At 37.5% G+C, this 15,644-nt stretch overlaps 1 protein-coding gene across 6 annotated transcripts in view; it reads right to left on the reverse strand.

The window, feature by feature from the left end:
- ASCC1 (activating signal cointegrator 1 complex subunit 1) overlaps positions 1-15,644 on the reverse strand; it is a 111,651-nt gene that overhangs the window by 91,444 nt on the left and 4,563 nt on the right. For all 6 annotated transcript variants that reach the window (XM_070489831.1, XM_014840277.3, XM_070489836.1 and 3 more), the window contains exons 4-5: positions 12,039-12,136; positions 5,850-6,028 (exon numbers count right to left, since the gene is read on the reverse strand). In XM_070489831.1, coding sequence (XP_070345932.1) covers positions 5,850-6,028; positions 12,039-12,136 — 277 coding nt within the window. The remainder of the gene's footprint in view (positions 1-5,849; positions 6,029-12,038; positions 12,137-15,644) is intronic.

A 15,644-nucleotide genomic window follows, 5' to 3' on the forward strand; every position in this document is an offset into this window, starting at 1 on the left:
CAAAGCAGGTGTCACAATACTTATATCAGGCAAAATAGAGTTCAAGAAAAGGCAGGTAAAGAGAGACATAGAGGGTCAGTATAAAATGATCAAAGGAACACTACATCAGGAAGAAATAACACCTATAAATATCTATGCATTCAACACAGGAGCACCACAGTTCAAAAAGTAACTATTAAAAAACGCAAAAGAAGATACTAAAAATAACACAATACTAGTAGGGGACCTCAACACCCCACTCACATCATTGGACAGATCATCCAGACAGAATATCAACAAGGAAACGGTGGAATTAAATGAAAAGCTAAAACAGTTGGACTTAATAGACATATATAGAATACTCCATCCAAAACAGCAGAATACACATTCTTCTCAAGCGCACATGGAACATTGTCAAGGATAGACCATATGTTGGGAAACAAGGCAAGCCTCTATAAATTTAAAAAAATTGAAATAATAACAAGCATCTTCTCCCATCATAATGCTATAAAGCTAGAAATTAATTACAAGAAAAAAGCTGAGAAAGGGACAAAGATGTGGAGACTAAACAATATGCTATTGAACAAGCAATAGATCACTGAAGAAAATAAAGAAGAAATCAAAAAATATCTGGAGACAAATGAAAATGATAACATGTCATACCAACTCCTATGGGATGCAGCAAAAGCTGTATTAAGAGAGAAATTCATCGCGTTACAAGCAACATTAACAAACAAGAAAAATTCTAAATAAGCAACCTCAAATTATGCCTAACTGAATTAGAGAAAGAAGAACAAAGCCCAAAGTCAGTAGAAGGAGAGAAATAATAAAAATCAGAGCAGAAATAAATGCTATTGAAACAAAAAAGGCAGCAGAAAGGATCAATGAAACAAAGAGCTGGTTCTTTGAGAAGATAAACAAAATTGACAAACCACTAGCCAGACTTACAAAGAAAAAAAGAAAGAAAGCTCAAATCAACAAAATCAGAAATGAAAGAGGAGAAATAACAGACTCCACAGAAACACAACAGATTATAAGAGAATACTACGAAAAACTATATGCTGGGGCTGGCCCCGTGGCCGAGTGGTTAAGCTCGCGCACTCCGCTGCAGGTGGCCCAGTGTTTCGTCGGTTCGAATCCTGGGCAAGGACATGGCACCGCTCATCAAGTCATGCTGAGGCGGCATACCACATGCCACAACTAGAAGGACCCACAACTAAGAATATACAACTATGTACCGGGGGGCTTTGGGGAGAAAAAGGAAAAAATCAAATCTTTAAAAAAAAAAAAAGAAAAACTATATGCCAACAAAATGGATAACCTAGAAGAAATGGATAAATTCTTAGACTCTTACAATCTCCCAAAGCTAAGTCAAGAAGAAGCAGACAGTCTGAACAGACCAATCACAAGGAAGGAGATTGAAACAGCAATCAAAAGCATCCCAAAGAATAAAACTCCAGGACCAGACGGCTTTCCTGGGGAATTCTACCAAACTTTCAAAAAGGATTTAATACCTATACTTTTCAAGTTATTCCAAAAAATTAGGGAAGATGGAACACTTCCGAACACATTCTACGAGGCCAACATCATGCTGATACCAAAGCCTGACGAGGACAGCACAAAAAAGGAGAACGACAGGCCAATATCGCTGATGAACATAGATGCAAAAATCCTCAACAAAATTTTGGCAACCCAAATTCAGCAATATATCAAAAGGATCATACATCATGATCAAGTGAGACTCATACCAGGGACACAGGGATGATTCAACATCTGCAAATCAATCAACATAATACACCACATCAACACATTGAGGAATAAAAACCACATGATCATCTCAATAGATGCAGAGAAAGCATTTGACAAGATCCAACAGCATTTATGATAAAAACTCTGAACAAAATGGGGACAGAAGGAAATTACCTCAACATAATGAAGGCCACATATGACAAACCCACAGCCAACATCATACTCAATGGGCAAAAGCTGAGTGCCATCCCCATGAAAACAGGAATGAGACAAGGATGCCCTCTATCACCACTCTTATTCAACATACTACTGGAGGTTTTGGCCAGAGAAATTAGGCAAGAGAAAGGAATAAAAGGAATCCAAATAGGGAGGGAAGAAGTGAAACTCTCGCTATTTGCAGATGACATGATCTCATATATAGAAAACCCCAAAGAATCCATTGGAAAACTTTTAGAAATAATCAACAACCACAGCAAAATTGCAAGATATAAGATCAACTTACATAAATCAGTAGCATTGCTATACTCTCATAACGAACTAAGAGAAAAAGAACTCAAAAACACAATACCATTCACGATTGCAACAACAAGAATAAAATACCTCAGGGTGAATTTAACTAAGGAAGTGAAGGACCTACACAACGAAAACTACAAGGCTTTCCTGAAAGAAATGGATGAGGACATAAAAAGATGGAAAGACATTCTATGTACATAAATCAGAAGAATAAACATAGTTAAAATTTCCATACTACCTAAAGCAATCTACAGATTGAACGCAATCCCAATCAGAATCCCAATGACATTCTTTACAGAAATAGAACAAAGAATCCTAAAATTCATATGAGGCAACAAAAGACCCCAAATTGCCAAAGCAATCCTGAGAAAAAAGAACAAAATGGGAGGCATCACAATCCCTGACTTCAAAACATACTACAAAGCTACAGTAATCAAAACAGCATGGTACTGGTACAAAAACAGGTGCACAGATCAATGGAACAGAATTGAAAGCCCAGAAATAAAACCACACATCTATGGACAGCTTATCTTTGACAAAGGAGCTGAGGGCATACAATGGAGAAAAGAAAGTCTTTTCAACAAATGCTGCTGGGAAAACTGGAAAGCCACATGTAAAAGAATGAAAATTGACCATTCTTTTTCACCATTCACAAAAATAAACTCTAAATGGATCAAAGACCTAAAGGTAAGACCTGAAACCATAAGACTTCTAGAGGAAAATGTAGGCAGTACACTCTTTGACATCAGTATTAAAAGGATCTTTTCAGACACCATGTCTTCTCAGACAAGGGAAATAATAGAAAGAATAAACAAATGGGACTTCATCAGACTAAAGAGCTTCTTCAAGGCAAAGGAAAACAGGATTGAAACAAAAAACTCACTAATTGGGAAAAAACATTTGCAAGGCATATATCTGACAAAGGCTTAATCTCCATAATATATAAAGAACTCACACAACTCAACAACAAAAAATCAAACCACCCGATCAAAAAATGGGCAGGAGACATGAACAGACATTTCTCCAAAGAAGATATACGGATGGCCAATAGGCACATGGAAAGATGTTCACCATCACTGATCATCAGGGAAATGCAAATCAAAACAACACTAAGATATCACCTTACACCATTACAATGGCAAAAATAACCAAGACAAAAAGTAACAAGTGTTGGAGAGGTTGTGGAGAAAAAGGATGCCTCATACACTGGTGGTGGAAGTGCAAACTGGTGCAGGACTATGGAAAACAGTATGCAGATTTCTCAAAAAATTAAAAATAGAAATACCATATGACCCAGCTATCCCATTACTGGGTATCTATCCAAAGAACTTGAAGTCGGCAATTCCAAAAGTCCCATGCACCCCTATGTTCATCACAGCATTATTTACAATAGCCAAGGCATGGAAGCAACCTAAGTGCCCATCAATTGACAACTAGATAAAGAAGATATGGTATATATATACAATGGAATATTACTCAGCCATAAAAAAGAATAAAATCGTCCCATTCACAACAACATGGATGGACCCTGAGGGAATTATGTTAAGTGAAATAAGCCAGATAGAGAAAGACAATCTCTGTATGACTCCACTCATATGAGGAATTTAAACATGTGGACAAAGAGAACAAATTAGTGGTTACCAGGGGGAAAAGGGGGTGGGCACAAAGGGTGAAGGGGTGCACCTACAACATGACTGACAAACAATAATGTACAACTGAAATTTCACAAGACTGTAAACTATCATAAACTAAATTTTAAAAAAAAACCTATAGTTTGGATTATATGTTATAACATTTCCTGAAGGTACTTTGGATATATATATCAAAAACCTCAAACACACACGTACTCTTACTTCCAAGAACTTACTGAGTAAGAAACTAATTATAGTGCAAAAAAACATATGTAGAAGAATATTCATAACATCATTAATTATAATAATGAAAACACAAGAAATGACAAAAAAAGATTAAAAAATTATACATCCACATAATTGAATAGTAAGTAGCCATTAAAAATTAAGTCATCGGAAGACATGAACAGACATTTCTTCAAAGAAGATATGCAGATGGCCAATAAGCACATGAAAAGATGTTCATCATCGCTGATCATCAGGGAAATGCAAATCAAACCTACACTAAGATATCACCTTACACCCATTAGAATGACAAAAATATCTAAAACTAATAGTAACAAATGTTGGAGAGGTTGTGGAGAAAAAGGAACCCTCATACACTGCTGGTGGGAATGCAAACTGGTGAAGCCACTATGGAAAGCAGTATGGAGATTCCTCAAAAAATTAAAAATAGAACTACCATATGACCCGGCTATCCCACTCCTGGGTATCTACCCAAAGAACTTGAAGTCAGCAATTCCAAAAGTCCCATGCACCCCAATGTTCATTGCAGCACTATTTACAATACCCAAGACGTGGAAGCAACCTAAGTGCCCATCAACAGATGATTGGATAAAGAAGATGTGGTATATATATACAATGGAATATTACTCAGCCGTAAAAAAGAACAAAATCGTCCCATTTGCAACAACATGGATGGACCTTGAGGGAATTATGCTAAGTGAAATAAGCCAGATAGAGAAGGACAATCTGTGTATGACTCCACTCATATGAGGAATTTAAACATGTGGACAAAGAGAACAGATTAGTGGCTACTAGGGGAAAGCTGGGGTGGGGGGTGGGTACAAAGGGTGAAGGGGTGCACCTACAACACAACTGACAAACAATAATGTGCAACGGAAATTTCACAAGATTGTAACTTACCATTATCTCAATAAAAAATTTTTTAAAAAATTAAGTCATCTGAACAGTTAATGAAATCAGACTATGTTATTTTAGTCATCACTGCTCTAATTTCCTTCCTGGCCTCCAAAGCAAAGGTAAAAGACTTCGGTTTTTGTTCAATGACAAAACTATGATCATGGTATAATGCTAAATTTCAAAGAAAGCAGGATATAAAACCATATACAAGTCATATTTTATTTTTTAAATGTATGTGTGTGTACACACACACACACAAATAAGCCACATTATCATCTCTCAGTGGTGAGATGATGGGTGACTTTTTATTAATCTTTTCTATATTTTCTAAATTTTCTATAATGCACATATATCACTTTCATAAACCTTGTTAAAAATCACTAAGTATTTCTTTAAATCACCTAAAATTATAGCCAAAAGGAGTTTTAAAATTTGTTTTCTAATGAAGATTATCTGGTATTATCCTAGTCACAAGCATTTCACTGTTACATAAGTATGACAATTCTGTATGCAAATTTGTCTTTTAGTTACTAACCCCAAGTAAGCCATGACTACCCAGAGGCAGCAGATCTACAAATAATGGCATCTCATTAACACTGCCACCTGCAAGGTGCAGAATAGTGTGTATATTAGAATGATCCTTTTATGTCTCGAAACTTTTAAAGAATATTTCAGTAATATATAGAGACTTATGTCAATTCAGAATTAAAAGACACCATCACAAATGACTACCTATTTTGGTGGGAGAAGAGATTTGTATCTACTGTTTGAATTATGAACCATTTTTGTACTCTTCATTTTTCTCTTTAACTTTTTGTTTTGCTTGCTGCTTACCATGGAGCATTTCTCCAGTACCTCTTCCTGGAATTTCAGGAATCGCTCCTGAACCTCAACTTCATTGAGGAAAAAGGCAAGGAAGTGAGTGAAGGGCTGCTTTCTTCTAAAAGTGAGCAAAAGAACATCAATCCGAGTTCGGGCTGAAATTACTCCACTTCGATGCTGGCCAGTGATTACTGCAAGCAAAAAAAAAAAAAAGAGTTAACAAGCTCAAGGATCATCAAGTGCTTGTAAGATAGGGACCTCTTAACACTATCACCTCCGGAGAGCTAAAACAGTCCTGAACGTGTACATAATTCTAAATAAGGGACAGTACCAAGGGTAAGAAAGTGATAAATTCAATCTAAGCAGAATAAGATCGAGAAACAGAATATCCTTAAGACCAGCTGATGAAGCAGAAAAACTAGTTCAAAAGCTACAAAGCAAACCTTCATACCTTGCTGGGGTAGGAATGTAAAATGGTGCAGCTGCTATGGAAAAGTCTGAGAGCTCCTTAAAGAGTTAAAAAGAGAATTATCATATGACCCAACAATTCCACTCCTAGATGGAAACCCAAAAGAAATAAAAATAGGGGCCGGCCCCATGGCCAAGAGGTTAAGTTCGTGCACTCCGCCTTGGCTGCCCACGGTTTCGCCGGTTCAAATCCTGGACGCGGACATGGCACCACTCATCAAGTCACGCTGAGGCAGCATCCCACATGCCACAACTAGAAGGACTCACAACCAAAAATACACAACTATGTACCAGGGGGCTTTGGGGAGAAAAAGGAGAAACAAAATCTTAAAAATAAATAAATAAATAAAAAGAAATAAAAACAGGTGTTCAAAAAAACTTGTACACAAATGCTCATAGCAGCTCCAGTCACAACACCAAAAGGTGGGAACAACACACATGTCCATCAACTGATAAACAGATAAAATATAGTATCTCCATACAATGGAATTCTATTCAGCCAAAAAAAGGAATGAAATACTGATACATGCAAAAAATACAGATGAATCTTGAAAACATTATGCTAAGGGAAAGATGCCAGACACAAAAAGCCACATGCTGTATGTTTCCATTTATAGGAAATATCCAGAACTGGCAAATTCACGGAGACAGAAAGCAGATTAGTGGCAGCCAAGGGCTAGGGGTAGGGAGGAACGAGGAGCAACTGCTCAATGGGTACATGGTTTCCTTTTAAGGTGATAAAAATGTTCTGTTATAAGCCAATATGACCTCAATAAAGTAATTTTTAAAAAATGTTCTGGAACTAGATAGTAGTGATGGTTGTACAACATTGTAAATGTACTAAATGCCACTGAATTCAACACTTCAAAATGGTCAAAATGGTGAATTTTATGTTGTGTATATTTTACCACAATAAAAGAAAAAGAACACATAGAAATTCAAACAGCAATAAAAATTAAAAGCAAAAAAATGGAATTTTGTGTCATGTGAATTTTAGCTTAATTTAAAAAAATCTTGTGGCTGAAGTTATTAGTGATTCACTATAGTAAAAGAGCAAAGGCAAGTCTACTACAATGTATACAATCCTATCCTGCAGGTAGGAAAAGAGAAACAAAGTAAAAACGTTCATCTATGTCTACATTGTAGGTATGGATACCACATCCATGTTTTGGTATAATTTGGCCTTCTTTGATCTGAACTGTCTTTATGTATATATAAATGACAGTAGGGGGAAAAAGCCACAAAGCATAGACCACTGTTTCCAAAAAGAAAACCATTTACGGATTACACAATCTCTGTTTTAAGTAGAAATTAAACTTCTAGGTTCCAGAACTGGCAGGGTTTGGCTCAAAACAGAGACTAAGGAAAGGTGCTAAAGATGTGAACAATGAACAAAACTGGCGCTTCACAGACTATTTATTAAAGAGTAAAGGACAGACTTCTGAATATGCTATAAAATATTGAAGTATTAAGTGTAATAGCAGTAAAATGCGCTATATACTTTCAAGACCACAAAGCTTGTGCCCTCCAGGCAACTGCAGAAGTTAAAGAAATACTTCCATTTATTTGTCCTAATACTTTCCATTAAAGCACTTGATATTTTCCCTAAGAACAACCTTTCTATTTCTTAATAAGAATCAAGGTATCATACCCATTTTGTTGTAGAGAAACGATGGAAATTTCTAGGAAAAGAAGTAAATTGTGAATGAATTAATTAACAGAAAGCCTGAGAACTGTTTGCCTTTTGCCTAAGTAAACAGGTGACATAAATAATAACCTAAAAATGTAAGAAATAGAGATATGATGTTTTCTAATGACATTATTTATATTATCAGATAGAATACTTTAAGAATCCAAAAGACTCAAAGGCCCAGTGAAGGGAAGTATCCATAGCAGGCACTCAAGTACTATGCTAGAGAAGTACTGATACAGGAGGGTTCAAAGGCAAACTGGGACAAAATTAAAGGAAAGCAGAAATTATAATTATCTCTGCCAAGGATCAAAAACATGATAAGAAACTAAAAGAAAAAGGGGTAGAGGCAAGGGAAGCTTAAAACTCATATTTATGTTTTATATCTGTAAAAGTTTGGTACAAAATGTTAAATCTGTTCTTTCTCATTCATAGGTGGTTTGGTAGAGAATAAGACTAATAAGATGTTTTCATTTTTGTAACACAGAAAACTGAAAAGGGCACATGAAAGGTGCTCAGATAGAAGGATTTCCACAAAAGATTCAAAGCTGATTAAACAATGACTAAACAGCAAATATGATGAGTTTAGAAATATTCTACAACTACAAATACCTGAGACCAGAATTTACGTGGCATGGGTCTAAGGACTATAACAAGGAATATGTAGGAAGAATATAATTAAAGGCATTGATGTTAAACTTTAAAAAACCAATTCCCTAACTACAATGATGATATTATTTTTTTTATTGAGTTAATGATAGGTTACAATCTTGTGAAATTTCAGTTGTACCTAAATGTTTGTCATTCGTGTTGTAGGTGCACCACTTCACCCTTTCTGCCCACCCCCCACCCCACCTTTCCCCTGGTATCCACTAAACTGTTCTCTTAGTCCACATTTTTAAATTCCTCATATGAGTGGAGTCACACACAGATTATCCTTCTCTAGCTGGCTTATTTCACTTAGCATAATTCCCTCAAGGTGCATCCATGTTATTGCAAATGGAATGATTTTGTTCTGTTTTACAGCTGAGAAGTATTCCATTGTATATATGTACCACATCTTCTTTATCCATTCGTCTGTTGATGGGCACTTAGGTTGCTTCCATGTCTTGGCTATTGTAAATAATGCTGCAATGAACATTGGGTTACCTAGGACTTTTGGAATTGCTGACTTCAAGCACTTTGGATAGATACCCAGTAGTGGGATGGCTGGATCGTATGGTAGTTCTGTTTTTAATTTTTTGAGGAATCTCCATACTGTTTTCCATAGTGGCTTCACCAGTTTGCATTCCCACCAGCAGTGTATGAGGGTTCCTTTTCCTCCACAACCTCTCCAACATTTGTTACTATCAGTTTTAGATATTTTTGTCATTCTAATGGGTGTAAGATGATATCTTAGTGTAGGTTTGATTTGCATTTCCCTGATGATCAGCGATGATGAGCATCTTTTCATGTGCCTATTGGCCATCCGTACATCTACAATGACGATATTATTTTAAAAGCATCTTCTTCTATCCCTTTACCTAAGACTCCAAAACAGACTAGACCAGGTCCTTGACTAGAGGACAAATCAAAACCTACTAGATCAGGCCGGTGCGGTGGCACAGCGGTCAAGTTCACACGTTCCACTTCAGCAGCCCGAGTCTTGCTGGTTTGGGTCCCGGGTGCACACATGGCATCGCTTGGCAAGCCACGCTGTGGGAGGTGTCCCACATATAAAGTACAGGAAGATGGGCAGGGATGTTAGCTCAGAGCCAGGCTTCCTCAGCAAAAAGAAGAGGATTGGCAGCAGATGTTAGCTCAGGGCTAATCTTCCTCAAAAAAAAAAAAAAACCTACTAGATCACTTCCTTCTCTAGTCTGTCTAATTTAGGAGAGGCAAAAGAAAATGAATAAATGACAGCAAATACCACACCAATGCAACTGCAGTCTTGATTTCACATCACAACTGAATTTACTCTAACCAATAAATTTGATTTTCCTATATCCTTTCTTCCCTACAAGACCAATAAGCCAGTTTATTCTCTTGTTTTTCAATTAAATTAGTTCCAATAAATTCCTACTTTTAACGATTAGACACACTCGTTTTTCACACTGAAATATTTGTACTTTCTAAGTCAAAATGGAATTTACAACCTGCTTACCCTTTTCTGGATAAACTTTGGAATGACTCTAGCATCTTAAAATGGCTAAGGTCTCCACATTTATACCATGTTATAATTTTTACTGCAATAAAAATTTTTATGTTACTATCTGGATAGAAAACATGGGGAAGATATTCAACTGTTAATAGTGATTATGTCTGAGATTCATATTACAAGAGACTTCCCTTTATACTTTATATAATTTCTGCAAGCTTTCATTTTTTGAAACATGTATTAATTTTACAATCAGAAAAAACTAGATAAAGAAATAACCTTTAATACAATCATAAAATTACTTCAATATTTGTAACTTGAACTTAAGGAAAGACCCAAGTTTTTGTATCTGTAATTCTAATGAACTGAATTTTTTTTTTTTTCCCTTTTTCTTCCCAAAGCCCCCCAGTACATAGTTCTTCGTTGTGGGTCCTTCTAGTTGTGGCATGTGGGACACTGCCTCAGCGTGGCTTGATGATCAGTGCCACGTCCGCACCCAGGATTTGAACCAAGAAAACACTGGGCCGCCTGCAGTGGAGCATGCGAACTTAACCACTTGGCCATGGGGCCAGCCCCAGAATATTTATTTTAATGAAAACCTTTTAAAAATGTCATCAAAGTTCGTATGCTAGAGTTTGCTGAAGCTATCAAAGGGCTGGGGAAAACTCTAACACTTTGCTGTCCAATATAGGAGCTCACATGCAGCTAGTTAAATTCAAAGTAAAATGAATTAGAACTAAACAGAATTGAAAGTTCAGTTCCTCAGCACACTAGACACATTTCGAGTCTTCACAGTCACACATGGCTAGTGGCTCCTGTACTGGATGGTGCAGATATGGAACATTCCCATCATGACAGCACTGCTCTAAAGTCAACTGCTACTTATCTGTCACAGTGATTATTCTCACACAGGGCAAAAGGAGAAGAGAACTTGTAATTTTTTTCTCCAAAAACTTAATACAATCTATGGGTGTTCATGGAAAATGAATTATTGCAAGCTGCTGCACTTATTTGACTTTGAAAAAGCCCTATCGTTTTAGAGTAAGTTTTTAAAAATTTTATCCCTATAGTGCCCCTCATTCAAAGCCATGTTACAACACAAGTCTGTGCCCCTGGCTCACACCAATGCTTGGGACAATCACTTTCTAACTTGTATTTATATTGCTATACTATTTTTTCTCACCTGAGCAGTTATTCGAAACAGGTTACTTTAATCATTACTCTCAGAATTTTCTTTCCAGTCTACAAAGCAAGCTAAGAACAAGAGAACATTTATGGAAAGGGCTGAACTTTATTTCAAATTTGCTGATCTCATTGATTTTCTCTAATTCTAACTTGAAACAATTCACCAACTCCAATTCAAGCTACTAAAGCATAAAAGAAATCTCCTAATACTCATTGAGATCTGGAAGCTTTATTCCATCAGTGCATAGTAAAGCATAAAATGAAGGCCCAGGTACTCAAGACAAGATTGTACAACTACATCTTCCCTCATTTGGGAGGTTGATACTGATATATCACAAAAAGGCCAACAGCTATAGAAGCCCATAAAGATGGGGGCGGCCAAGAGGCACAGAGGTTAAGTGTGCACATTCCGCTTCGGTGGCCCAGGGTTCGCCGGTTCAGATCCCGGGTGCGGATATGGCACCACTTAGCAAGCCATGCCGTGGTAGGCATCCCACACATAAAGTAGAGGAAGATGGGCACGGATGTTAGCTCAGGGCCAGCCTTCCTCAGCAAAAAGAGGAGGATTGGCAGCAGATGTCAGCTCAGAACTAATCTTGCTCAAAAAAAAAAAATGTATATATATATATATATATAGCCACTCGACACCTAAGATGGGTCACATTATTCCATACACATGCAAAAGTGCTTGCAGTTACCACTTATGTTTACTGAGTCTTACCAATTTCTCCTTCTTGTCCAGGCTTAGGAATGCTAATAGAAGTTTTGGTCTCCACTTCTAGTTTCTTCCTAGTGTCCCCTCTCTTTCCAACTATATGCCTACAATATAAAGAAAAAATAATTAATGGAAGGATATTAAGTCAATCTGTAACAGAATAAAGAATTCCATCACGTTTAAATCAAATGTAGGGGGCTGGCCCCATGGTCAAGTGGCTGAGTTCGCATACTCCGCTTCAGTGGCCTAGGGTTTTGCCAGTTCAGATCCTGGGTGTGGACACGGCACTGCTTATCAGGCCATGTTGAGGCGGTGTCCTACATGCCACAACTAGAGGGACCCACCACTAAAATATACAACTATGTAGGGCAGGGGAGTTTAGGGAGAAAAAGCAAAAAAAAAGATTGGCAACAGTTGTTAGCTTAGGTGCCAATCTTTAAAATAAATAAAATGTGGCCAGAGATACTCACTTACAGAAAGTACTTCAGTAAAAGCTCAATTTTTGTGGAGGAAATTATAAGACATACAGCTTTACAGAACATGCTGCATTACACTAACTGGCAAAATGATGCCCGACAGCCAATTCAATGTATAGATAGAGTAACTACGCCCAATACCAGTTTGCCTCTCAAAATTAAATTCAAAATCTGGGTCTCCAGTTCAGTGAAAGGAAAGCTGGTACAGTCTCAAAGGGCACTGCCAACAACCAATGGGTCTATAGTGTGAGGGGGGAAACCCTTGTCCTTTGGAGAGCAAATCATCTAGATTATGAGTTCATCCTAAAGGAATTATCACTGATTAATAGATAAGAGTAAAAAGCTTAGCAAAGAGCAGGGTCATCCATTCAGGATAGATTCAAAAGCACAGCAAGTAAACAGGTAACCCTCAGGCTGAATTCAGCACATAGAAATGTTTTACTTGGAAGATTTCACCTAAAAATTGAGAAAATTCACCTAAAAATACAGATTTCTAGGTTATTTAAAAAATTAGAAGATCTGACAACTCATGGCTACAATAGGCTGGAGCCTACTCTTGTCTTTAAAAACAGAACATGAGAGCCAGCCCCAGTGGCTTAAGTGGTTAAGTTTGGAGCGCTCCACTTTGATGATGGGTTTGGCTCCTGGGCACAGACCTACACCACTCATCTGTGAGTGGCCATGCTGTGGCAGCAGCTCACATACAAAAGGGGGAAGATTGGCAACAGATGTTAGCTCAGGGTGACTCTTCCTCAGCAAAAAATAAATGAAATAAAAATGGAACATGAGCTCACCACAATCCCCATCAGTCCCTACTGTCTTTCATCTGCTCCATTTCAATCATCTATTGACTCATTTACACTATGTGCCTAGACGTCCTAAGTATAAATAATTCTGACAATCCAAGGTTATCTTCTGGAACCCACAGTAATTAGATGTGTAAGTAAATGAGACTACTGGATCCCAGGAGAGAAGTTTCAGAGTCTAAAAAGCACTAATAGATCATCACAGGACTAAAAAGTTATGAGAATAAACTTCCCCATCATCAACAGTATTTCAGCTTCTATGATTTCAATTACAGTACCCAATAGCACGGGTGACTACGTCTAAAATTGTGCATTTGGGGGCCAGACCGGTGGCACAGCAGTTAATTCCCATGTTTCGCTTCGGCGGCCCAGGGTTTGGTAGTTTAGATCCTGGGTGCAGACTTATGTACCACTTGTCAAGCAATGCTGTTGCAGGCATCCCACATAGAAAGGAGAGGAAGATGGGCATGGATGTTAGCTCAGGGCCAGTCTTCCTCAGCCAAAAAGAGGAGGATTGGGGGCAGATGTTAGCTCAGGGCTAACTTCCCCCAAAAAATAAAAAATAAAATAAAATAAAATCGTGCATTTGTTTTTACATGGGATAACTAAGTCTGATTATTTCCATTAAGATCTATTGCAGTAAGCCAGTTTTTAAATAAACAAGATGTTTAGAAGAGAATTGGAATGCCACAATTTCCATGTGGTTTTCCTCTGTGTTGGGCTAGAGATTCTATTGCACCAACTCTGTCAGGCCTCTATCTTTCCAGGCCTTATCAGCAAAGGGTGCTTTCAACCAGCCTCCTGTTAGCATGTAGCTAGTGGACAAGCCTATCACAAAAAGTAGTGGGCTCAAAGTCTCATTAATAGTCTAGGCACCTTAGAAAAGGAAGTGGTTGAGGTTAAAGAGTCTTTAGAATCACACAAACCTTGGGAAAGTCATTTAACCACTCTAAGTCTATTTTCTCACATATAAATGGAGTGAATAATAACTAAGCATCATAAAGTTGTTGTAAGGATTAAATGCGATCATATATAAAAGGGCTTCCCAGTGACTGGCACATAGCTCAGTACAGTCCATGCTATCTTTATTAAGCTCATATTGGCATCCTTCCAGTTAAGAGTAAGGCAGACTCAAAAAACGTGGGAAGTCTAAAACATCCACTACAATAATACAGATACACAGTGAAAGGGTGACTTCTTTTATTGAATATATAAGTGGAAATTCTTACCAGATCCAAGTGGTTCTTAATCTTGGCTACACACCGGAATCCCCCAGGGGCCTTCAAAAACTAATGATGCCTGGGTCCAGCTCCAGAGATTCTAATTTACTAGTCTGGGGTGCACCCAGGTAAGGGGAGTTTTAAAAGCCTCCCAGGTGATTCTAACATGTACCTGAAGTTGGGAACCACAGCATTAGATCTAGTTCATGGACAGGTGTTACCACCATTAGGCTCTGTAAATTAGTTTGGTCAAATAATTTCTTCCTTGATCCAAATAAGCCTACAGAAATGATTCATAAGAAATAAATCTTCCTAGTAAATACTGTCTGTTAATTAGAATTGAGCAGAACCAACACCTAATCTAACATGCAGGTCTTCTGGAACATAACAAGCACTTAGAATATATAGAATTCAAAAGATCATCAAGTTAGAATCAGACATCTAAGGAATTTTTACATACCTTAGCAGTAGCATATTACACATTAAGGAAGACGTGTTACATTGATGTTATCAGGAAACTAAGCCATGACTTCCTAAAACCATGTTTCTTAGAAGAAAATGTCACTGGAGCCTGAGAGGAAAGTGAGCTGTCAGGGTTAGCACTTGATTTCCCATTTGGCCACATTCCAGGAGAAGAATTTCATCATTAATAGGTGTTTCACAATACTCTCAATGTTGATGAAAATCAAACTATTTGCCTCTAGGAGCTTAAAGGTATATGACTCCACATTTGTAGATCTCTTCTCACAGCGGAGCTTGGACAGACTTAATTTGGTACAATACAGAAAACAATTTATGGACTTCCTAGACCAGCCTGTCTTCAGAGGTATAAGCCCAAAAGAAGCCAGTTAGCCACAGAAGCTACCGATATTAGGGGTTAATATAGTACAGAATGTGGCAATTACACAAGCAAGCAAGCACAGATTGAAGTAATCAAAGTTTCCAAGCAATTTATAAAGATGACTCTGGGAAAAAACATATCAGTCTTTGACAAGCATTGGAGATTAATGGAACAAACACATTCCTGCCCTCAAGAAGCTTCCCATCTAATGGAGGAAATATCAAATAGCACACAAATATAAACAAGACTGAGTCATGCTGCAAAGGAAA

Source organism: Equus asinus, chromosome 2, assembly GCF_041296235.1.
Source record: "Equus asinus isolate D_3611 breed Donkey chromosome 2, EquAss-T2T_v2, whole genome shotgun sequence".
Classification (NCBI taxonomy): Eukaryota; Metazoa; Chordata; class Mammalia; order Perissodactyla; family Equidae; genus Equus; species Equus asinus.